General features: G+C 46.1%; 1 protein-coding gene across 1 annotated transcript in view; it reads right to left on the bottom strand.

The window, feature by feature from the left end:
- Positions 1-6803: 6803 nt before the first annotated feature.
- The window catches only part of LOC119390378 (GMP synthase [glutamine-hydrolyzing]), a 30326-nt gene continuing 11809 nt past the window's right edge, over positions 6804-25320 (bottom strand). The window contains exons 6-14 of the mRNA XM_037657991.2: positions 24568-24761; positions 23845-23970; positions 23071-23259; positions 21004-21283; positions 18839-18954; positions 18379-18504; positions 16954-17072; positions 10046-10349; positions 6804-7854 (exon numbers count right to left, since the gene is read on the bottom strand). Of these exons, the coding sequence (XP_037513919.1) occupies positions 7753-7854; positions 10046-10349; positions 16954-17072; positions 18379-18504; positions 18839-18954; positions 21004-21283; positions 23071-23259; positions 23845-23970; positions 24568-24761 (1556 nt within the window). The 3' untranslated portion in view covers positions 6804-7752. The remainder of the gene's footprint in view (positions 7855-10045; positions 10350-16953; positions 17073-18378; positions 18505-18838; positions 18955-21003; positions 21284-23070; positions 23260-23844; positions 23971-24567; positions 24762-25320) is intronic.

Below are 25320 nucleotides of genomic sequence, written 5' to 3'. Positions count from 1 at the left end.
GTCCGTTGTCTGAGAAAATTTTGCGCAAAAAGTGTTGATCTTGACGTCATCGTCGGCGTCTTGTTGTTGCTGCTGCAGAGATGGTCGGCCACGTCGCTAAGCCTCCTAGCGACGCCGATTTGCTAGACTTTCCTCCCTTTGCTTCAGCGTCTCCGCAGTACGTTTAGCCTTGTGCCGTTCATTGTTCTTACGCTCAACCGCTAATTGCCAGGCAACTACTTCGGGATCCGATGACATAAGCTTCTCCGTTCTTCTGCGGTGAGCAGAATTTGCGCTCTCCTTCTCCATGGCTATACCACACTTGCAAACGCCAGCCAGAGGCGCTATCAAGCGGCTCCAGTGCAGTGTCAGACGGCGACTGCACAGCGAAGGCGCACAGCTGCGCGCGCGCAATCTGCCGCGGCTATGACGTCACTCCTCTGGAATGCGCAAACTGGCGAGTCGCGCGCGACGGCGGCGGAGTGCGCGGAGGTGGCGGCTCCGGTGCACCAGCTGTGCGACATCACTGTTCCTCGCGCATGCGCAGCACGGCTCTTGTACGCGCACGCGAAACCGCTCCGGCTCGGCCAGTGTAGCTAACGCTATAAAAATTAGCTCGGCTTGCACTAAGACGCGCAAGGATAGGTCACAGCGGAGCTGGTGGGCACCTAGCTGGTCCTGGCTTGGTTAGGCTTTTACCCTCTCCCCTTTTTGCCACCCCTTGCTATACTATACTGTACATGGCTGTGCTGTGTCTTTCTTAAATCTTTTTTGTGTCTCTTTCAATCTCTTCCTCTCTATACTAGTTCTTCCCTCCTCCTCCTCGCTTCCCTTTCCCACCCCCTTCCTATACTATACTATTCAAGGCTATGCCACGCTCCGCTAGCGTGCCAGCCGAGTGATTATGAAGCTCGCCTTCGCAACTTGGGGACGCGGGTTCCGATCTCGCCTCGCCAAGAATTTCTTTCTCTGTGCTCGTTCTTTCACACATCTGCGTTATTGCATCCCACGCCGGACAAGTCGGCGCACGTGTTCTGGGAGCGAAGCAGAAGAGGAAGGTGATGAAGAAAAGAACGATGAGAGCGTGTGCCGGTCCGTGATGATAATTGTCTATCTACAACACACGGCACACCTCGACCACATCAGCTCTGCAATAAAACACGCCGTTTGCATGTGAATGGAATGTCCATTAAGCCAGGTTTGCATGAGTCATGAATGCATCATCAAAATGTGAGATGTGAATAATTGAGGGAAATTGCACTTTCTTTCAATTAACCACGTTAAGTTTCCAGATATTAGCAGTGCAAAGACAATTTGCTTGTATGAATATAAGTGCATCACCAAGAAATGGATCTACTGAAACAGAATTCAGTTACATGAACTGTGTTGGAAAACAAGCTAGTGATGTGGCCGGTCCGCAGGTCGGATGTTAAAAAGTAGCAACAAGCGCTATTTGCAGCTGTTCCTAAATTTCTTGCGAGCAGATAAAATGCCAACGACCCATGTTGAATGTAGAGACATTGTCTGCATACACCACACAACAAAAGCACACATGCATGGCATATGTGTGTCCATCATGAGTGTACATTAGACTTCACTACTACTACGTCGCATGCGGACATAGGTAAGTGAGAATATTCCTGCAGCTTAATTTCATCATCATTAACACTAAGGCTGGTCCAGAAAAATATAACCAGATTTTGCGCATGTCTCGAATTTCTTGAAGAGTTTGCCTAATTGAAAGTACACTCCACTCTTCGAGAAGCACGCATATTAAAAATAGTACACATAAATTAACGGTACACTCACTGGGGAGGAAGGCCACAAGTTGTGCCGTACATCCATAAGCTCTCGCATAATTTCAAGAAAGTCGCGGGTAGGCACGGTGTACCGATGGTCTTTTCGGCGCCCGAGAAAATCGGGAAGTTGTGCCAACGAATTTGCGATAGCAAAAAGCGCTGCTGCGAGAAGAAGCATGAGAGGCCTTATGTAAAATGTTCCACGGGGGTCGTGTACTCGATACCCCTATCCTGCGGCAAGGTGTACATCGGTCAAGCCGAAAGATGTGTTAATGACCGGTTAAGGGAACACCCCCAAAAATTAATAAAACGAGATGACAAGTATGCGCACCTGGTTGCGTATGCTGTAATGTGTGGCTGTGACGCAGGATTCTCTGAGACAAAGATTCTTGGCAGAAGCACAAGGAAAACTGCACGTGAAGTGTTAGAGGCATTTTGCATAGAAAAAGACAAGGACCGCCGTGTAAGCACCCCGTCGCTATCTCTGTTTCCCAGTGAATTTCACTTCATCTGATCTGGACTGTGAGATGGAAGGAGCAGGAAGGAAATGTACGTCTTGATTGTGTGTGGCTTTATCAGATGTTAATGCGCGCATGTGCCACATGTATATATTTGTAGCGATCCACATCGCTAACGCCAGCAAGGAGGGGCCAAGGAGGAAGAAGAGGACGACGAGGTTAAAGATGTCTCAATAAACCGATGCAGTCGCATGGTCTGCATAAAAACTTTACATTGGCGCAGCCGAGGTCAAGAACCTGCAAATGAAGATCAAGTTCGACTTCACTCGCCATCAGGAGCGGCCTCTCATCGTGGGCTTCCAGGCAGATGGCCAGCGATACGTCGAGTTGCAGGAGGGCACTACAACTCCGAGTCTTCTGCAGACGATTGCCAATCTCGCCGGAGCTACCGTTGATGGCCTCGTCGCTCAAGGTAGTGTGACTGTGAGCATGCCTCTTGAAGATTTGGCGCCTCACTTGCTAAATGCTCCGCCGGCGTTTGAAATACGAACACCTACAAGCGGCACTCATTGCAACACTTCAGGTGTCATTAACGCATTACTAGAAATGCAGAAGATATATATGACACAGCAGGAGCAGCTTTTAGGACTTCTTGTTGAAGCTGCAAATACGAGGGACAAGAAGGACGTTTATGTGAGGCCTGAGGTGTTTGACGGCAATTCGTCAAGCGCCACTGTATGGCTGGATTTTTACGAATATGCATGTACCAGAAACCAGTGGACAAGCGATGAAGACCGAATATTTAATATGAGGCATTTTCTCTGTGGGAACGCACGGAAGTGGTTTGACTTGCAAATAATATCTCATGCAAACACTTCTTGGGCAGCATGGAGGAAAAGCTTTGCAAGTGCTTTCGAGATGAATCCTGTAGAGCTTTGGAATAGTGCCCTTATCTACAGACAGGGATGCACTAACATCAGGGAGTATGTTTTAGAAAAGTGGCGGTTACTTCGTGTAGCTGACCCAACATTGGTGGACTCGTCAATCGTTGCTCTTGTCATGCATGGTATGACAAGGTATTACCAAAGGCAGATGCAAGCAAGGTCGATCGCCTCTATGGACGAGCTACTCTTGGCATTTAAATATACAACAGCCCCAGAATATAGCACACCTGATAAGGCGACAAATATCAGCAGAGATGATTACAGTGTCGAGAACACATCATCATGGAAGGCAGCTGATAATGTCACTCAATGTAACCATCATCCCAGTGTGGGATTATGTGAGCGGTGTCAAGCCTTGACTCGAGAAAGGTGCACTGTTGAGGAAACAGTATTTCTCACGAAGACTGGAATACTGAGTGTCCCGATGTTAGTCAATGGCCGAATTCTATCAGTTTTGATTGACACTGGCGCTTCTGTCAGTTTAATCAACGAGAGCCTAGTCAAGGCTAGCAACATTGTGCATGGAAAATCTATTCGTGTGTGCGGCTACGACGGCTCTTGTAGAGAATATTATAGATGGACAGAAGTTTACCTAGAGTATGAAGGCGAGAAATTCAAGGTTGAAGCTATGGTAGTTCCCAAAGTCAACTTTGATTTTATCTTATCAAGGCCTGATATGACACGGATGAAAGTTAATATCCTCTGGAACGATGTGGTGACGATTGGGACGGAGTGCGGTAAGCTTCATATCGCTCATAGGGCTGATCGTAAACCATCTTCCGGAGATGTACCGTTGATGTTTCCAGAGCTTTTGTGCATTGGTTCTTACCCGGAAGCCACAACGGTCATTGAGGTACCCTTCTTATTACGCGACAGCACTACCGTCAAGAGAAAGCCATATAGCCTCAGTCACGACAAGAAAGTCTGGTTGAAGCAGGAACTCCAAGGGATGCTGGAAGCGGGAATCATCAGACCTTCAACTTCATCCTTTGCTTCGCCCATTACAATTGTCCCGAAAGAAGATGGGTCATTTCGTCTATGCACGGATTACAGACTAATAAATAAACAAACTGACCTTTTCCCCTATCCAATGCCAAGAATTGATGAAATCATTGACGAGACTGGGGGATGTCAATGGTTTTCCCGCATTGACTTGTGTAAAGGATACTGGCAGGTGCCGCTGAAAGAAGATACGAAAAAGTTTACCGCATTTGTCACCCCTTTCGATATCTATGAATACAACAGACTACCCTTCGGATGGAAAAACTCTGGAGCATGGTTTCAGAAGATGATGAATGGAGTCCTCAAGAACTTCATCGGTATATTTTGTAATGTGTATGTGGATGATATCATCGTATACTCAAGAACACGGGAAGATCATGGAGAGCACCTAGAGAAAGTCCTTGAGGCACTTAGCGCTGCTAGACTAAAAATCAACATAAAGAACAGTGAGTTCTTTTGCAGGAAAGTAGTCTTTCTGGGAAGAACTTTCGACGGCCGAACCAAGGGCACAAAAGAGGAGAGCGTGCAGCGTATCAAGAAGCTCACAAAGCCTTATGACGTGCATTCTTTAAGAGTGTTTCTTGGACTCGCCGGTCACTTCCGCGCGTTCATAGAAGACTATGCAAGAAAAACAAAATGTTTGACCGCACTGACCCAGAAAGGAATTCCATTTGTCTGGTCCAACGAATGTGAGAAGAGCTACCTGGAACTTGTCAGTCATCTCATCCGACCCTGTATTGACACTGCCTGACTTTGATTTACCGTTCGAACTATACACCGACGCATCTCACTATGCTGCAGGCGCCATTCTTTATCAACGGGACGAAAACGAGCAACCTGGGAGAGAGCTTAAGGTCATCGGCTACTATTCCTATACGTTCACGAAAACGCAGGAAAACTACACGACGACAGAAAAGGAAGCTTTAGCCGTCGTAATGTCACTCAGGTACTTCAGAAGTTACCTGGAAGGTAAACATTTCAACCTGTTCACTGATAACCAGGCGTTGACGTACTTATTGCAACTTACACAGCCTAAAGGCAGAATAGCTCGATGGGTGAGCGAAATTCAGCAATTTAGTTTCGATATAATGCATAGACCAGGCCAGAAGCACCAGGATGCTGACGCACTATCACGTCTCCACGTACCGCAAGAAATTCCTAAACAAAGCATTAACTTGATGAAGCTTTGGGAGGGTACTCAAGAAATGGAACTGCGAAATGGGAAGATGTGCGTCCCAGAAACAAAAGTGCCACAAGTCCTGAAGTTATATCACAGCAGTCCACACTCAGGAGGTCACGATGGATTCTCAAAGACGTACCACAAGCTCACCCAGAGATTTACATGGAACAACATGAAAGCAGATGTTGCCAGTTATATCAAGACGTGTCATGAGTGTCAGATGGTGAAATCAAAATACAAACCACGCGGAAACAGAATGGTCATGCCAGAATACTCAGCGATACCATTCGAAGTCGTTCGCCTTGATTTCGCTGAACTTAAGAAGAAAAGCGAAGGTGTCAAACGAACCCAAGCTTTCCTGGTCGCCGTGGATGAGTGCACGCGCTTTGTGGCCGCCAAAGCGGGAAGAGAAGACGCCAACTGCGTTATAGCACTCTTAGAGAGAGAAATCTTCACGAACACCAAGATCATTGTTGCGGACAATGGACCAGCGTTTAGAAGTGAAAAGTTGCGCAATTGGGCCAAAGAAAGAAATATTACGCTTCGATATCCAGCACCTTATCATCCTGAGGCTAACTCTCTCGCCGAACGCTTGATAAGAGACCTGAAAATGTACCTCAAGTTATACCCGGAATTCAAGGGAGGCTGGAAGAGCGCTTTGGAGGCGGCAGTGTATCATCATAACAGGTCCTACACCGCTGGCATCGGGTGCAGCCCACATTTTGCCGCCTTTGGTACGGTTCCTTGGTTACCAGCTGACGAAGAGCTGGGCTTAGTTGGCAGGATTGCTTTGAAGGAACACCCAAAGAGCCAACTACAGCAAAAGAAATACAGAAGTACCATGAAGAAGAATTTTGACCGTCGCCATAGCACAAAGATGCCAGATATCGATCCCGGGTCTATGATATTGGTTAGGAAAGGGTTGGACTCAAAAGTTCCATTCACTGGTTCGTACTTAGTCGTTAAAACGGCTAAGCAACAAGGACTTCTGAAGACATTGTATTATACTGGACCAAATGGAAGGACGGAAGAGGCGTCCGTAAGAAACGTGGTACCATATTACCAGCGCAAGGGGAATGACAGCCGGCCGGGAGAGTGTAGCGATCCACATCGCTAACGCCAGCAAGGAGGGGCCAAGGAGGAAGAAGAGGACGACAAGGTTAAAGATGTCTCAATAAACCGATGCAGTCGCATGGTCTGGATAAAAACTTTACAATATTCAAGCCCGTGCGATGAATAAATCAGTTAGAAGTGAGCGCTGTACGTGGTTGATGCCTGGGTGTGTGGGTGTGTGAATGTGTCGTGTGGTTGCGCTCTAAGTTTCGAAAACATCATTTAGGTTCACCGTACTCCAATTCTCGCAAAATACAACCTGTTCATTGCACGATTCCGTTACAAACAGGAGGAAAGACAAAAATAAGCAGAGAACACAAGCCTGCAATGCAATTTCATATTCTTTAATCACTTTCGCCTAGCAACATTCTACAGAGACACTGCTCACCTCATTCATTTCTTGGGCGCCACTCGCTTAACAAAATCTCTCTGCACGTGCCACTTATTAGCAAAGGTTTGTCAGCAGCTGAGACACATCAGTTCCTTGCACTTTTTGTACTGCAATAGACTGCTTCCGACGGCCTTCTCGTGGCCCCAGTGCGCTCTGACGGGCAGCTATTTACTTTTCAGAACAAACGAAAAGTTATATATTACGTTTCCAGCAAAAAAAAACGGGTTACAGCCATTCAAAACCAGAGGCCATTTCTGCCTGGCATTAATACGATTGTAAAGTAATGCAGAAGAAAAAAGCTAGTACGTGCGACATTCAAGTCTACCCACGATGAAGCCATGGAAACTTTACAGTACAGTAACTGGCTCACGTGAAACAAAACGTCCGGGCAGCGCAATCAGGACAAATGTTAATGCTACAGACATTACAAGCTTTTGTGAACTAGATGAAACAATAGCAGCCACTAGTATTACAGTGTACTCGTGTTTCTTAATCTTCGAAAATAGAAGGAAAGAGTAGACCTCATACGAAAATTAGCAAGGAACAGAACTATAGCTGCTAATGGGACATTTGGAAACAATGTCAGTTTTACTCACTGGAGTACTGTTCAACATTTCATCTTGGCTACAAAACAAAATACTCTTAGAAAAAAAGTGCCTCAAGGACTAAAACAATGAGAAGCAGATTAACAAATGGAACAACAGGGGTCCAATTCAAAAAGTCTAAAACGCAACCAACTCAGTCTCTCACAGACGCTGCTCCGAGAGCATGAAAAATGCCACAGCAAAAAAAGTTAAAACAAACAGAACAGTCGAGACAGGTGGGCCCTGAGCTGCCAGGGCAGAGCACAGTGGAGCCAATGCCATCACAAGCGCACATTGTGTGTCTACTCCCACTCTGTCGTTCCTGGAGGCTTAGGCGTGAGGTCGTACATGACGCGGGAGATGCCGGGGACAGCCTGGATTTCGCCCACCATCTTCTTGATGACCTGCACAGGTGTGAAATGAAGCCAATTATGAGTTCGGATTAGGGCTAACTTAACCTGAATCATTTTAGCACTGCTGAGGCTGCTATAGGCTAGTGAATGACTAAAGAAAACCCAGAATTGCTGGTAAGAACATCTGTTATAAGCACATTCTGCAGGTTTTCTTCCAAGTGAAACGGCAGTGCTTCTGCAAGTGAACAACACTGCAACGCATACAACTTTGCAGTTGTATGCACATTCGCTAAAGCATCATTGCAGTTTCTTAACTCTGTTTGCCTAGACATGCTTTGTCATACGTCACTAGCCTTTAACCACCAAAGGGTAACTGCAATGTAAGTTTAAAGACTAGCGTGCTAGTCAACGCACACTACAGATTCTACACCTGCAGCCGACATGCTTCTCCTCTGATCAATTACTCAGCGTCTGACAATTGAGAGACTCTCCACCATTAGGACAGCTTGATGGCCGCGCCACTTTGCTATTCAACATCTTTCTCATCTCTACAAAACCACTATCAATGCTTTGCATAGGCCTTCATGGCGCACTAGCTTGTTTTCTGGAATAAAGCATCAATTCAGCCATTCTCCTGCATTTGCGGCATACAAGGGGCATCATGATGGTGGACGACCAAAGTGAGATACATCCAACACCTACTTCATTGTAAGGGAGTGTTCTTACATCAGTATTAGTCTCAGTTTCATGTTTAATACACAGTACTGTATTGACTCTGCTTATTTATTTCTAACACAGTATTTTGCTTTGATTAATCAAAGCACCAACAGGACAAATCTATCCTAGAGGTACTGAGACTGCTTTGCATGTTTGTCGTGTATGTACTCCACACTCAGCATTTGCTTGATTGCATGCCAATTAAAAAGCAACACAGTTTTGCGCAACCTTTGTTGTAAAAACTTTTGTCACTCAGAATTCAAGTGGCACCTTCAAATGGCAACAAATGAACCTCCAAATTCGAGCAGTGACGGGGTGGCAAGGGAAGTGGTGGACAATGGAAGCCATAAAGACATGTGCAACTGCATAGCTAGCAGAATGCAGTCGATCGCTATTCAAGTTCGGGGCATGCACTGCTCATAGTTTTGTTTACTTTTAGCGGCAGAATGACAATGGTAAATATACATAGTGACCAGGTCACAGGGAAATGTATCTGCAAGCAGCACTACCTGTGGCATAAACATTTCTTCACTGACAATACACCTTTGCCCATTCTCAATAATTCAGACATTAGGCTGTCCTTGCTGTGCCCAAATAATCAGCGACTGTACCCGATGCATTCACAAAATAACTATTAAAGGCTTTCATATACACAAGCAAACATGCCCATCCTCAAAAATTGTAAATCTACACTGCACTTAATTTGGCAATCAGTCGTTTCACAATGAATGAAACAGCGGGCATTTGTTTAGTCAACAACACTGCACTCTTATTATGGAACAAAGGGCAGCAAAAGAAGGCCAATGAATTAGGGAAGCTAGAAAACTTGAGTGAACAGGTGACTATTACTGTAATACCACAACAGCAGCAGCCTTTCTAGCCAAAGCTAAACATTCAGAAGCCATTGACCTATCAGCAAAAAAGGGGCCAGGGCATGTGCGTGCCTGACATACTACTTTTCTTCCTTTTTCTTTCTATCGCACCGTGCAATGCTCCCTAATAACTGTTTCCTTCCTCCATGCTGGGAATTGCACAGTCATCCACATCCTTAGCAGCACAGCACTTCAGTTCCTACAGGCAGTGACGACGGTCATGTGTTCATATCCAAGCAACAATGAATACGTTTGTATACGTATTGCGCTTTCCTGTTTCGTCCTTGTCCCTTTTTGCGCCACCGTCTTATACTTCAACAATGAAATTTGGCAAGAAGAAATGACAGGTCACCTCGATAACCTCGATAAAAGAGCAGATTGCTGTATCAGAAACGGCCGATCACCGACAAGCCCACAATCGAGAGAGCATTAATCATTTAAAACTGTGCATAAAATACGCATGTGACAGGCACACGTTCAAAGGCCCCATTTGTTCGTGCTCAAAAGCACCGAGTTTTTTTGTGGTCACACCTACAACACAATGCCAACGACACCTGTAAGGCAATACAAGCTTCGCTTGAAATTTATAAACCAATTGAAAGCACGGCACTGGCAAGAAAAGCACGATGCAAGAACAACAAAAGCACACTCACGTCCAGGGGCAGGTGCTTGTTGGGTGTGGCGGGGATGCCAGTCATGAAGTCCTGAGTGATGAACGTCCTGATGACGATCGAGTGCTGGCACGACGGCTGCCGACTCACGACATCCCGGTCGAGGTGGAGGGGCAACAAAATCACCGGCATCTGCGACAGCGCCGGCTGGTAGCCAGACGCTCGCAGCGCCCGCTGCGCCACAAAGTCGCACTGCCGTAGCGTGCTCAGCACCAGAGGCGTCAAGAACGTCGGTGTCACGTCTTGCACCGGAAATGCCACGGGCCCACCAAAGATGTACACCACCCTGCGCAATCGTAGAGCACGGAACAGTACAGGTTATAGTACTGCGAAATTTCCACACTTCCATACCGGGACTGACAGCTAATTTTTCTCGAAAAACAGCGCAAACACGACGGAGACGCAAGACAAGAAGAGCACAGGACGAGCACTGTCTCCTCATCTTGTGTCTCCATCGTGTCATGCTGGTTTTCCAAGTATTCATCGTTTTCAACTCACCCACTTCTCTACCTTACTGTAGTTTTTCCTCCACCCAGTTCTTTATGATGTGACAAAAAGCTCCCCCTTGGTAGTTGTTAAGCATGCAGCAGTTTATTCCAAAAGCGTGTGGATATTTTGCAACCAGAATTTTTCGATCTGACAAGCCACTAAAAAAAGTTAGGAGTCTCTCCTCCTGCAAAGCTGAGAAGTGATAGCGATGCCGACAGCTCTTCTCACAAACTGTTCATTACACTCAACGTTCTGCTTTCACAGGAGTGAGCGCAACTGTAGTTAAAACCACCACTTTCATCTTGACATTTTCAACTGTTTTGGAATATAAAAAGCATGTAGAACAAGATTTCCGAACTCCCGTTGTCACGTGAAGCCCCTTTACCACCTCATGAGCCAGGCGCTCCTGGTACAACTCGTCAATAGGTGCTGCTAGTCCCCCAGCTAACAACCTTCATGCTGCCGCTTATGAGCATCAGATCATACATCATGCGAAGGCATCGCCACTGTTCTGCTAACTAGAAAGGCATATCTGCACATTTAAAATTAGTAAAGGTTATAACAAAAAAAAAATGTACTGCATTTAATTAAACACCAATATAGAGACCATCAAATATCTACACCAGTAAAAGGTCATGCGACTGGACTCGTGCATCTTTGTATTTTTGCTGTGTGGGGAGCCAAAAGTCATTTTTTGCAACTTTAGTGAAGAAATAAAATATAAATCTGCATTTAATCATACAAGGAGGGCTATTTAGCCAATACAATAGACAACCTTTCCTTATTTGAATTATTTGAATTTGTGTTCCGAGCGGCTGTCTGTCGCTTTAAGACAAGGCAGTCAACCAACTCATTAAATATGCAGCTAATTTTTACACTAAATATGCAGCTAATTTTTACTGCAGCCTCTTATTCACACAAGATATTTGCTTGAATCTAATTTGCACCTAATTTTTCACGAGTTCAAAATAAAAATGCATTTGGACGTAACGGTAACAGGATGTTTTAAAAGAAAACTGTGGCATCCCACTATGTGGACTATCAAAAAACAAAGACCAGCACAATTTGCCTTCCTAGAATCAGAAATTTATTATCCTGGTAGTTCCGTTTCTTCAGTGATCTACTCTATTTACTCGCGTAACGATCACACCTTTGAATTGTGTCCTGAAAACATGCATCTTTTTTTCTTCTCGTGTAACGATCACATGCTGTGCTTACCACCATGGTTACAATGCTACATGTCCGTTGTTTATTCAGGCAACTACTATGCAAAAGAACGCGGTGCCACCTTGCTTAGTACCATTTTGTCGTGAGTGTGGTATGCACGTTGCATCTCTGCCTTTAGATGCTATTAGGCTATTGAGCCTGCACAAACACAACAGTCCTGCATCATTTCTTTAAAGGGATACTGAACAAAAATTTGAAAAAGCTACGAAAACACTTACATTCGACTCGGACGACACGACTGTTCCTGTACGCAGCGTTTACCGTATTTACTCGCATAATTTGCGCACTTTTTTTCGCGAATTTGGAGCTCCGAAAAGGGGGTGCGCAAATTACGCGGAGATTTCTGAAATAACGCGCAATATATAGTCCTAACACGCGCGATATAATACATTAAAGAAGAAAATAAATTATAGCGCAAACGAAGGGTTTTTAACAGAATTAGCACGTACTTTAACCAGCCAGATTCGGTCATGCGCGGTCTAGTCAGAATCACTGGTTGAGAAGTCCGACTGAGAATCATCGCCGCGGCCGCTGTCACCGCTTTCCCAAAGCGCGTCGTCCTTGGTTCCGTCGAGTGCGTTGAGGCGTCTTGTTGAAGCTCTTCGCGACAATTCTGGGAGTAACGAGGTGCCACGGCACGGCGATACCGGTGGGCCTAAGCTCTCGCACATATTTGAAAAGGTATTCTCCAACGGCAGGAAACTTTCCATGCTTCGGTCCTCGGAACGGTCTCCTTCCCGGTCTTGTATTAAAAAGCGAATTCTTCTGCGGCACGGTTCCCGTTTCCTTAGGCAAATTCTATAACAGTGAGCTTGAATTTTGCCGAATAGGTATTGTAGCTCAGCGCAAGAGAACAGTGAAAACGCAACTGGCTGATCGCGAAACCAGCGAAACCTAAACTTCCGAAATCAACGAAGGCTGCGTCGCAGCGCGGACGCAGAGGAGGAGGGTCAGCGAGGGAAAATGTTGGCGCGACTGGCCCTCGCACGCCTCCGATGCAGAAAGTAGTCCGTGCCGTGTCGCGTGCATGCATTCTCACGGCGGGAGAACGTTTGAACAGTTCCGACAACCGGTGAACAAATTAACGGTTGGTACGGTCTCGGCGGTTTCCAGAGAATAGAACGAAGTAATCGGAAGAAGGGACTTCGCACTCGCAGCCTGTCTTGTGTATGACTGCGCTCGCCTGCTCGGTGAGGGCCGCGGGGCGCGGCGGCGCGGCCGTCCAAAGTTCGCCCCGTGCGCGCGCGCCGGCGAGCTGGCTCGAGCGGGGCGGGGAGCGCAAAATATGCGAGTAAATATTTTTTTTTAGCAAAGCTGGCTAAATATTAGGGGTGCGCAAATTATGCGAGGGCGCAAATTATGCGGGTAAATACGGTATTTCACGTAATTTCGAGCAGTTGGCCGTATTTTTAGTGGATTGTGAGAGCGCGGCGGCTGCATGCCACTGCGCTTGTCGGCGGACGTGACGTCGAGTGCTCCAGCAAGAGGGGGGGCAACCGGCACGCTCTCTCCTGCCCTGCCACTTCCCTTTCGCCACCTCTCCTCTCAAGAACCGAGGGTGGCTGGTGTGGCGCTGAGCTTTGTCCTCTTTTCCCCACATAGGAAACAAAATAGCGCTTATTCCTCAAAAACCGCTACAACTACCGAGCGTGTCGCGAGAGCGCAAAGATGCAAGGTGCGAGTGACAGTGGTTCCACGAGCGGTCATTGCGACTCAGAGTTCGACAGGCCTCCAAAGCGGATGCGCCAAATACAACCATATGCATGTGACCGTTCTGCTGAGTCAAGCGACAGCAAGGACGACGAGCCAGACGAGCCGCCGTAGCCCAACGTGGGTCGGCAGCCGGGACCAGCAATTTACACAGTAACTCATAGTCAGTATCCTCGAAGTGTTCGGAGCACAAAAAGTCACGCTTTGAAGGCACCCACGTTGGCTGCGATGGGCGCGCAGCGCGAATCCATATCCTTCGAAGCTTCGGCTCTGTTGGAAATGTATGACAGGGCACACCCTAGCGCAGAACAGCGTTGAGGCATTCTGCGTTGTCAGGTGCTTCACCGTTCACATTACGTAGCAGCACACAACACAAACGGCAAATTCGTAGACGTGGGCGCAAGCTCCGCTTGAGAAAACAGTCTATTCCAGGGACCGTAATACGGCCGAGAGCGCGGCAATGGCGTCGTTGGCTGCCGGTTGAGAACACGCACGTGCGGTACGCACGGAGAACACCTTCCCGACCGTGAAAACACGTTTTGGGAGAGACGCGCGGCAGCGGGTGGCGGCTTGCGATGTCGATTGGTAAGCGATTTTGCTGCGAGCACGGTTGGCGAGTCGCTATCCGCGGAGTTTCGCGTCACTTCCTCTCTAGTTCGCGGCGCGGCCGCTAGACGCGCCAATTGGCGAAAAATGCATTAAATTCATTATTTTCTGCTAGTCTCTGGCTGAAATGAAGGTTGTTTCAACAGATTTCAGCACCCAATCTTTCAATTGAGTCATTTATCTGGGCGGCGAAAATTTTGTTCAGTATCCCTTTAAAGGGGCCCTGCAACACTTTTCGAGCATGCTCAAAAAGCGCTGCCGATCGGTAGTCGAGGCTCCCGAGAACACGCGAGCCAAATATTATAGCGATGCGCACGGCCTGGAATTTACAATAAATTCTCAAAGTCAGCTGAAAATCGCTCCCTCTTCTCTCGACAAATGATGTATTAGTCCGCAAAATATGACGCGATTGTCGGCAGTTCCACCATTGGCTGATGTTATAATCACGATAACACCCTCATTATTACTTTCGTTGTTAATTTTGAGTTCAATAAGTAGATAATATGTATGTTTATATTCTGTTATCGCGTTAAAAACACCGAACAAACATTAATATTAGCACTTCCGGTCTCACCGACAGCTCGTCTGCTCGTAGTTGCGTGGTTCCGTTTTCTTCGCCATGCGCAGTGCCGAAAACGTGAATATTTCTGTGCTTTTGACCATCGCCGGTTGCCGTTGAGAGTGGCAGCCGTTCGAGTGTTGCCTCGTCAGCTGAGAACTGCATCGTCGGCACGTTCTCACGACCGACCGAGGCAGCCGTGCCGCATGTCTCCGATAACAGTGCTGGCGTCCGGTAATGGCGGCGCTTCGGGGTCGTCTGCCAGTGCCGTCTTAGGAGGCGGTGTATCGGAGTATGGGCCGAAACCGATCTCAGCTGTCATTCATTCCAAACGAGCGCGCAGGTTTGCTTCCATGGTTGGCAGAGCGATGAAAACACTACGGCGTTCGAGGTGCACACCCAACATTACCAAACCGACGCGCAGTTTTCAAGCACGCGCGATACACATCGGCTCCGCTCGACGAGAACGACGCAAGCCGACCGGAAGTGGCGGCACAGACCACGTGGTTGCGCCCAGACGTCAAAGAGAAAAAAAAAATAAAGAAAAAATTTCCGCCGGCGCTCTTGGGCGGAGCCTCGCTCGTCTGCGCTCCCTCCCTCGAGTCGCTGCCTGTCGCTGCCTAGCTCTCCGCGCGCTCGCGGCGTTGGGTTGAGGGAGAAAGCTGCGGAACGTGATCTCTATAATTTGGTAACACCACTTAGACTTGACGGATTCGAAAAATTTTTGCGGCATATGACTCGTGAAGAGTCATACGTCAATAATGAGACTATTCCAATATAACTAAGAAAGGTGTTGCAGGGCCCCTTTAACGGCTGCATTAGATGCGCCATTGAAACAGTCGGCAAGAACCCGCAGATGCAAAGAGAAGTGTAACAATGAGTGCGAGTGTATCACCAGTGCTATTATTTGTGCCACCATTGCACTGCTGCACCTAACGCATGACTTGGAGAAATATAGCTTTTCTTTGCTGTCGCTGAATTGCCAACACCCGAGCATTGCAATAAATGCCTCCACTATCATCGCATGACCGCATAAAGGTTACACTTGGCTCTCCTAACACCACTATGCAATTCTGGCAATTGGGTTCAAACTTTTCAAAACTGAGCATTGGTACACGGCTGTTTACGGTCATAAAGTTATCCAACAAATGAAACAGAAGTTCTGCGAAGTTTTCAAAGCATGCCTACAGGCAAACACTCTCCTAGTAGCATTGGCGCACCAACTGTTGTGGCAACAGCCAATCGGAGGTCTGCATATTTGCAAATTACGTCAGACCCACCATCATCTTTTTTTTCTTTTTCCTGTTTTGCTACACAGTCATTGTAGGGAATGCAAAGGCGAAACTGAGCTTTTGAACCATACCAAGATGGCGTTGCTTGGCAGTAGGAAAGACGAGATACCCCTTTGTGAATTTAGTCTTTTGCGCAATTTTGAGCTCCTTTTTCATTGTCCATGCCAACAAAATTACTTGTTCAAGCACACTATGTTTCTAGCTAAATCGCTTTCACACAACATAGATAAAAGGTAGATTCCTCTAGCTTGTGCCTATCATGCTAGTGGTTTCATTGGGGTTTGGTAGTGATTTAACAGGAATTTATGTTGCAGTGTTTTTTATAGAATAATCGCTACACAGCTCACCCTGTACATTGCCCGCTTCAAATGAAAAACCATTTTGATGGAAAAAGAGCTCGTAAATTGTGAAGCAGCAAGGCGGCTTGATATCAATGAATCCGCTCTCCGTGGTGGCACAACCAGTGGATGAGACTCCAAGTATAAGCCTGAACTCACTGGTTTTTGCAGCTCTTGCTACGGCCGCCATAATGAAATAGAAAAGGTGGCAGAGCCTGCAACCACCTCATGGGAGTGCGCATTGAGGTTGCATGGTACAACCTCCCACATGATAGTTCTGCACTTGTTAAAGATGTGTTCCATGTCTAATAAACTCTATGGAATCAAAGATGACGTCATCTGGGAAGTGGAACATGACAAGAATTCTCTGAGCACTCTACCTCTGACGAGCGCACTTTTTTGTCTGCAATATTTCATAAATAAACATAACGCTTTTCACACAAAGGGCCTCGAGTTACACAGTTTGATTTCTTTTGTCATGAACAGGTTCAAGGTCACCCCTTGCATTACAACAGTGCAAATTCGGTATGCAGCACACAAAAAAGTGCCCTTAGGGAGGGCAGTGAAGGCAAGCGAAAAACCGCTTTCAGGGATCTCCCAGCGAAAACTAGTAGACAATTCAGCTCACTAGTCTGAAAGATCCAGCCAAGTACGACATGGGCAGATTACCTGTTGATGTTGTGACATATCTTGGGGATGAGCTTAGCGAGGCGCATCATGTCCTCCCAGTCGCTGGGCTCCTCGGCTGACGAGAGGCCCACCACATAGCTGTACGTTCGCCGGTCACCCTGTGACAAGGCAAGACAATAGCAGAACTAATTTAACATGCTGCAGCCGGTAAAAATTAGGTGAACAATTAGACAGACATGTTCAACCAGCGATCGTAGCTTATATTTCGTGTTCTAGTCCTCCCACTCAATGAACACCACAAATGTCACTGAGGAGAAGTTGGCAATCAAGGACTCACTGCAAGTAATGTTACAGCAAGCAGACATATCAGGCAGAGTTCTCTAGCTCAAACGTCGGCTCCTGCGACACTTTTTGTTTCACACTTTCTCACCACTTTAGTGCACCTTTCGTTTTCTTTTAACCTCTCTTCACCTCACTTCCTCAATTTGCGGCACATTTGACCGGTCACTTTAATGTGATCTGGCAGTGTACTTCATGGCTTTTCGCTGGTTGAAATCAAGCTCTCCGACTCATAGGTGTGTGCACAGGGGGCGCCCCAATCACCTACCGGAGGCACCAAGTCTGCCCCTCATGCCTTCACTCTGTTGGACCTATCCCATCATTGCTTAAAAGTGCAGGTTTGTAGCCATGCAGTGGTCGTGTTGTTTTGGCATGGCCGAGGCCCAAGACCACGCGTAGTGCAAACAAAGGGAGATCTACAGCTACACATTGACCAGGAAATGTTTTTAGAGGCTGAACACTGGAAGATAACCGGACCCCAAAGAGACTACCTCACTGGCAATTACAAGTAACTCTGTGTATAGTGAGCTTGTCTAGGTAACGGCCCTTGAGTATGCACACGACCGAGGCGTTTCCAGAAGCCATCTTAAAGCAGGAACACTGGATCACTGCAGCAAGTGAACTGCCAGGAGAATAAATTTTTCGTTCTATGAAGGCAAACTGTACTTGTCTCTCTATCATACCTTTCTTTTTTTAATTGTCACCTAAGAGCCCATAAGTTATATATTCAGAATCTGGCACGATTAGATTAAGGTGAATTTTTATTTCGAGCCCAGGACAGTTTTGTGTGCATTAAATTCAAGTAAATACGTTGTTTTTCTCTTACAGTACCAGAGAGGCGCCTACGCAGCGGAGTCATCATAGAATTGCGTCATATAGTGCGATTTTGCCAGGACCAAGCAGATTCATCATAAGATGTGGGCAGTCACATTACCGGGGACGTATAATCGAGGTTCCCCTGTACTGAAATGCTGTTTTGGCAGAGCTTGGCTCAATGTGGATCAATTGGCACAGCACTTCTAACCCTGCCCTGAATACAAACATGCCATCATAACACAGAATTGTAAGCATTAACTAGCACAAAATTGAAGAAGGAAATGTACATATGATAGAAATTTCACACACCTGTACACCAACACTCTTTATGGGCAGCAGGGTAGACACGAGCTTGTACTGCGTCGAGACGCGACTGAGAAACTCGCACTCTTCTTCGCTTGCACCATTCTGAACTCTGTTGATAAGGGAGTGCTTCTGTGGAAGCAAAAAACAGCAGGAAGAAGTTTTCAACGAAAGACGTCGAAAGGACTCGGCAAATGAACAATGAAGCATTGCATGGATAACAACTTGCCACAGCTAAATACAAGTAAAACCCATCCCTGCAATCCTAACTAACAATTTTTGTCAGATTATCGAGTTTTTGAGAAAAGTACGATAATAACAGATCACTAATTTCAATCTTTTCAAGAATTGTAACTTATGTGAAAGCAAGGACTATGCATCAGAACAGCTGGTTCACGTTATGCAACTGCATACTAGTCGAGCAAAACCTAAACAAAAACAAACTACTCAGACAGCATGAACCCACCTTTTTTAGGGAATTTGAGTAGTCGATGATGATCTTGACCAAGACACTAGTTTCGGAGAAGTCCTTCTCCATGTAGGGTTCTTCGCCACATAACACCCTGACGGCAAGGCCGGGACCTGGGAGTGTGAAAAAGGGAACTCACGCATAAGTCAACAAGAATTTAAAACTTCAAGCAGCTGGTTGAGAAGCAACTCAGTTCTGTACAGCCATCAAGGAGGCTGCCACTTTAAATTTCACGTTTATTATCACAATAAAGATACATAAGTGCCTTGGTATATATCAGGTGCTACAGGAAGAGATTTTTAAGTGAGATGTGTGGAAGCAGAATGGAGAGTTGGGCAAGTTGGTTGATGTTCACGAAATAAAAACAGCACAACTGGTTAGACACAGAGAAGAGAAACCACACAACCGCTGAAGTAAAGCTTATGTCCCTAGTGAAGGTACACATGCACACAATACGCCAAACATGACAGGACACCAGATTGCTGTTGAAGTCTAATTGCAGTAGAACGTCATCGATGGATTGCAGTTTCAAATAATTTACAGGTGTTAAAATTTGCGATCAAGAACAAACACCTCCGAGCCTGTATTATGTTCTGCCCTTGCACATTTTCATTACACGATAATTTGATGTTGAGAGAGCTCTTACTCACAAGAAACTAAATAAGTAGTTTCAAGAAGCAAACTGGAAGCTTCAGCAAACCAATACCATACAATTTATGCTTCCTAGCGACAAGTCTAGCGGCCATGAAGATAGTGCAACCATCCAGCATTTCCTACATTGACGTACGGCCTTGCGCTCTGTTCCCATTATAGTAAAAGCTCGTTAATTTGGATTTCTAGGGACCGGAAAAAATGTCCACAAATTAACCGAATGTCCGATTTATCGAATGGTCAAAATAAACAAGAGTGGTCAAAAACAAGAGAATGGTCAAAAAAGGCAAGAGTTTTTTCAACATACCTTTACTCTACAAAGTAATCGCGGATGCGTGTCTGTTTTCGAGTAGAAATTTCCGCGGACACAATTTTTCTGAGCCCTTCAAGGTGCTCAGCAGCTCACACGCTATCTCCAATGCCAAAACAAAATTCTTCAAAGACGACGAGGGCCTCCGCGGCTTCCTTCACAGTACGAGGGGGCCTGTGTGGTTCATGGTGTGGCTGCTCCTCTTCAGGCTCTTCGTTCTCGGATTCGTCGCCATGCATCACTTCCTTGACGATTTGCTCATCAGTTAGAGAGCCGGCAGTGGCAACACCATCATCAATGCCGATACAATCGTCGAGTGTCACTGCATCAGGCATAACACTTCCGAAATCCTGCCCGTCATCCGGCGACACTTCGGCATCGCTGGAGTCGGTACAACAAAGCCACTGTGCCTGAAACAGCTGGCAATGGCGTGCGTAAGCATGTTCTGCCACACATATGCAAGAAGGCTAACTGCGCTCAGGAGACTCGCGTCGTATTGTTTGCCGACGTCATGGCACAGGGGCAACTTCTTGTCGGGAGAGCCCATTTTTCAGGGCATGCAAAATTTCTACTTTGGTGGTGAAGTCCTTGGCCTCGTACTTCGGCCGCTTCGCCGGCGTTGCCATCGGCAGAGAGTGCGTTCACACGAGAAGTCAGCATAAAAGCACCAGCAACGATCAAGCTAAAGGAGCCGTACTGAATCGTTCCTCGATAAAATGGCGTTCGATGATGCAGCACACCAACGGGAACAAAGCAACAAAATGGCACTGCCAAGCCACACGCGAAGAAAAGGCGTTCAACCAGTCTCAAGTCAAGCCAAGTCGATAATTGACGTCTACGGCGATGCTGCATTTAAGCTTCACTTTTGTTCCGAATTGTTTTTTCGTTTTCGAGCCTCGCCAGTGGCCTGAAAGTCGCCGAATTATCTGATTTGCGGTCAAATCTGTCCGAAATAACGAGCGCCCAGTTTCACAGAGTGATGTGTATATTTACGGGGACCAGATGACGTGTCCGAATTAACCGATTTTCCGAATGAACGAGAGTCGAATTAACGAGCTTTTACTGTACTACTAGTTCAGGCAAGCTTGAGACTCCCGAGTGAATTAAAAAAACAACCTCAAACAACGAATCCTTCTTAAATATGATGGCAGCATATTTTGACTGAAAAAATAAATGGCCACATGGTGGCATTGCCACTCACCAGGGAAGGGATGCCTCTGGACAAGCTCACTGGGCAGACCCAGGTCCCTGCCGAGAGCTCGGACTTCGTCTTTGTGAAAGTCCTTGAGAGGCTCCACAACACGACCACGTGCCCGCAGTTGCCGCACCAAATCGGTGTCGTTGTGGTGCGTCTTGATGGCATCAGCCTGGCCACTGGCCAGGTGCGAGGCACTCTCAATGAGGTCGGGCCTCAGCGTTCCTTGGCCCAGGAAAACTTCCTCCGGGTTCAGCTGAAGCTCGCCAATCACTTCGTTGGCCACCTGTGATGCCCGGAATGGCACAGAGGCCAACAATTATATTAAGGCCTTAAGTGCATCTAAAATGCAGAATGTCACCATCCGGGAATGTCTGCTGTCAGCAACGACACATACGGTATTAAAAATCTAATCACAAACGAAACATATGTCAGTGGAACCAATTGTAAATGCATTGATATGATAAGTACAACATAAGGAGAAGTAGAGAGAGACAGAAAGACAGAGATAGACATTGATATATACTGAAAGACATCAATATATATACATATACATAGAGAGAGAGAGCAAGACAGACAGAAAGAGAATTGTACAGAGAATAATGACCGGTAGAGATGGTTGGAAAGTTCTGTAGATAGATAATGACCGATAATGAAAGATCACGGTATACAAAGGCCTATAGAGTCCCATAGATGCAGACAGAGACAAGTAAAGTAGATAGACGACTGATAAGAAGTGATAAAAATTAGGGGTGTGCGAATATTCGAAATTTTGAATATTTTTCGAATAGTGTTTGCTATTCGATTCGATTCGCACTGAAATTTTACTATTCGAACTATTCGAACTTCCCAAAAACAAATACAGTCAACGTCCAATTGAAAGTGACCCCTACAAATTTTCAATATGCTTCACCTCATCACACCCCAGTATTGCGGCAAAGCTGCCTTTCAAGCTCCGTTACGGTCTAAGCCAAAACTCAGTCAACGTCAAATTCGAAGTGACTCCTACAAATTTTCAATATGCTTCACCTCATTATATTCTCGTATTGCGGCAAAGCTGCCTTTCAAGCTCCGTTACGGTCGAACTTTGCCAAGAGACAGTCAACCTCCAATTGGAAGTGGTCCCTAGATTTTCAATGTGCTTTACCTCATCGCACCTCCGTATTGCGGCAAAGCTGCCTTTCAAACTCCGCTATGGTCGCAAATGAATTAACTCAAGAAAACGCTGGTTCCAGCATGGAGATGAAAGATGTGGCAGAGGTGGGGGCTCAGTTAGTGCTGTTTTGGACCAGAAATTTGGGCAGGAAGTTCGAAAAATCGGACGCTGAAGCTTTTTAGCATCCGAAATTTCAGATGTTCTTATATATCGATGTCTACGAGGCAGCTTTGGAACTAGGGACTTGAAGGGAGCACACCCTTGTCCGCCACATCAGTTGGGCTTCAACAGAAGTTGAAAGAGGAGAAGAGGCTGAGGAAATGGCATCTTTGCCTATCCCGTGTAAAGTGTTGTCGGCAACACTTTGGTTGCACCAAATCATGTACATAAATAAAATCCGGCCTCTACATTGCCTCATTCTTGTTAAGACAACTATGAAACACCACCCCGTGCCAGCGATTCATCAATCTAGCAAAAAGAAACACTTTCATGTTGCTATCTCATAAGAACATACTTAGGGATCCTCTGCAACTTTTTCTGTAATTTCACTTCGAAGTATTCGAAAAATGTTTGAGAAATATTCGAAAATTATTCAAAAATTATTCGATTCGATTCGCACTGAACTTTTATTATTCGAATTCGCTTCGCACCCAAAATTTTGCTATTCGCACAGCTCTAATAAAAATAGATAACAAACGAAAAAGAGAAAGAAAAGAAAAACAGCAGAGAAAAATCGCAAACAAAAAAATGTCAACGCATAAAGGCTTTCAACGTCAAAGTGATCTCAGGTATCAATAAGAGACCCCGAGGAATTTTTTCATATGCTACTCACTAGTCGATACTAGTCTGCGCGATTGCTTGATCAGCTGCTCCAATGATCTTAGCCGTCATGGTACCAAAGCTGGCAGTGCACGTACCCGCATGAAGGTGTCCCCAATGATCTTGCGCTTCTCCTCGGGATGTGCCGTCTGGCAAAGCATCTTGGTGGTGCGCTTTCGCTGGGGGTCCTTGGGGTCGATTGGCACCGTTGTGGTGCCGTTGTAGAACTGGTGCGACGCGTCCACCACTCTCAGGCGAAGGCCCAGTTGCCTCAGCGACTGCTCCACCTGGTCAGGGCAAGGAAGGGCCAAAAAAGGACACGTTGAAAAGTAACACTCAACAGACATCTAATAGCATTTTTCACTGGTCGATCCAGAGCAGGATTTCTCGCTCCACAGCAGCGTATCCTTATTTCACCGGTTGATCTGGAGCGGATTCGCATGTTCCATTGGTCATGTCAGAGCAACTCACTCTGCACTGGATTGCTCTCACTTGCTACGCTGCCAAGTTGCAGATTCAAACAGAAATAGGACGAGCAAAGACGCCACTTCCGTCATTCCGCCAGCAACCTTGGTTGCACTACTTTTCAGTGGCGACCAAGGTTGCCTAGGAAACGTACAGAGCGGAAGTGGGAATAGTTTCCAGAACTGGTTAACATGGCGTGTGCATAAATAATTTCCAGTGTGATCTCACACGGAGCATTCCCGTGTTCCACTGGTAGGTTTGGCTTGGTGCAATCAAAGCGCTCGCTCCAGGATTTTGGCGCCCGCTCCAAATCTCCCAGTGAAAAATGCCACAACGGATGATACTGCTACTACTCAAATTGGTGGCATTCCCTGCGAATGCAATGACAAAGTTCCAACATGCCTCACCTGTACACTCTCGTCCTTACGCATGAAGCCATTGTCGATGTGAAGCGCTATCACCTGGTCCTCCCGAAGCGACTTGTGCAGGAGGGCGGCACACACTGTAGAGTCCACGCCGCCGCTCACCAACATCTAAAAAGCACATGACGTGGAGAACTTACCCAATTAACAATAACATCACTCATCACAACACAAACAGAAGTACTGCATAACGATCTCAACAGACACAATTGACAAGTACGTAGCTAAAACATCTCAATCATGAAAGGTGCATTATGCCCATCTTCAGTTGATTTTGAAAAAGGCACCTAGCAATTAATTGCTAGAATTTACTTGTTTCTAAGACTTGTTTTTTTTTTTCAATAAATGTCCGATAATTGCCTCTGCACACAATCACAAAAACAAAAAAACCAACTGCTTTCACAGTAGAAGCAGCAGTCTACCATCAAGATTAACATGGTCATGAATGTCATCACAAAAATGTGCCAGTCATAGCTTTTTGGTAAAATGGCAACAAAGTAACCTTTAGCCACGAATTTCAAAGCCACATACACAAAGATGCGCAAAACGTGTCGATTGGTTAGTTGCCTGAATTTCATAGTGCCTCAACTACACTTTCACAGACTCTCAGTTCATCTCACTGCATAAAAAGAATGTTTTGTTTGTCTTTGACGTTTTTTAAAGCAATTACAGTAGATAAACATACAAAGGGCATGCACAAGCACTTACCAAGACTTTGCTCTGTCCCACAGTTCGTCGAATGTACTCGATGCATTCGAGCTCTCTGCTCTGCAGGGTGAAGTTGCCCGAGAGGCCAGCGATGTCATAGAGGAAGTTGGAGAACATGGCCTTGCCCTTGGGTGTCAGATCGACTTCGGGGTGGAACTGAACACCGTACAGCTTCATCTTCTCATTGGCAATTGCTGTAGAGGTGAAAGGAACGCAGCAAAGTGAGGGGAGAGCAGTGAAATGTGGAAGAAGAGAGTTTATCGAAGTCACAGTCACAACGCAGTCCAGTTTTCAAGAGTGCAGTCTACAAAATAATAATGCACAAATTCTCTCAAGTCCTTAATTGTAGCATAGAAGCACCCTTAAAACAAAAAGATTCCTGCACTGAATGAGTAATACACTATGGGGCGAAGAACTCGGAAGAAAGCCAAAAAGTCTAGAGCCATGCTTGCATGTATCCACTGCATGCAGTAGTCTGTAACTGATCAGCTGGGCTCAACGTTGTTTGCTACGTGTAATTTTGTACCATTCACGTAACATATCTTTCAACAGTCACGCAGCTTTAGTTTGCTATAAGCAAAAGTTCAACATAACTGGGAGGCCATTGTACGTGGGTTCGACGTGAATAGTTATGTTGGCAATCATCGTCAGTGGTTTCTGCACATTTTCTGTTTTTTAAGCATACATGAATTCTTTTACTTTTAGCTCAAGCATAGTATGCACCGAAAATTTAGGAGCCAAGTTTACTGAAAG

Source organism: Rhipicephalus sanguineus, chromosome 4 (genome assembly GCF_013339695.2).
Source record: "Rhipicephalus sanguineus isolate Rsan-2018 chromosome 4, BIME_Rsan_1.4, whole genome shotgun sequence".
NCBI classification, from domain to species: domain Eukaryota; kingdom Metazoa; phylum Arthropoda; class Arachnida; order Ixodida; family Ixodidae; genus Rhipicephalus; species Rhipicephalus sanguineus.
This window is presented reverse-complemented; position numbering and strand designations above follow the sequence as displayed.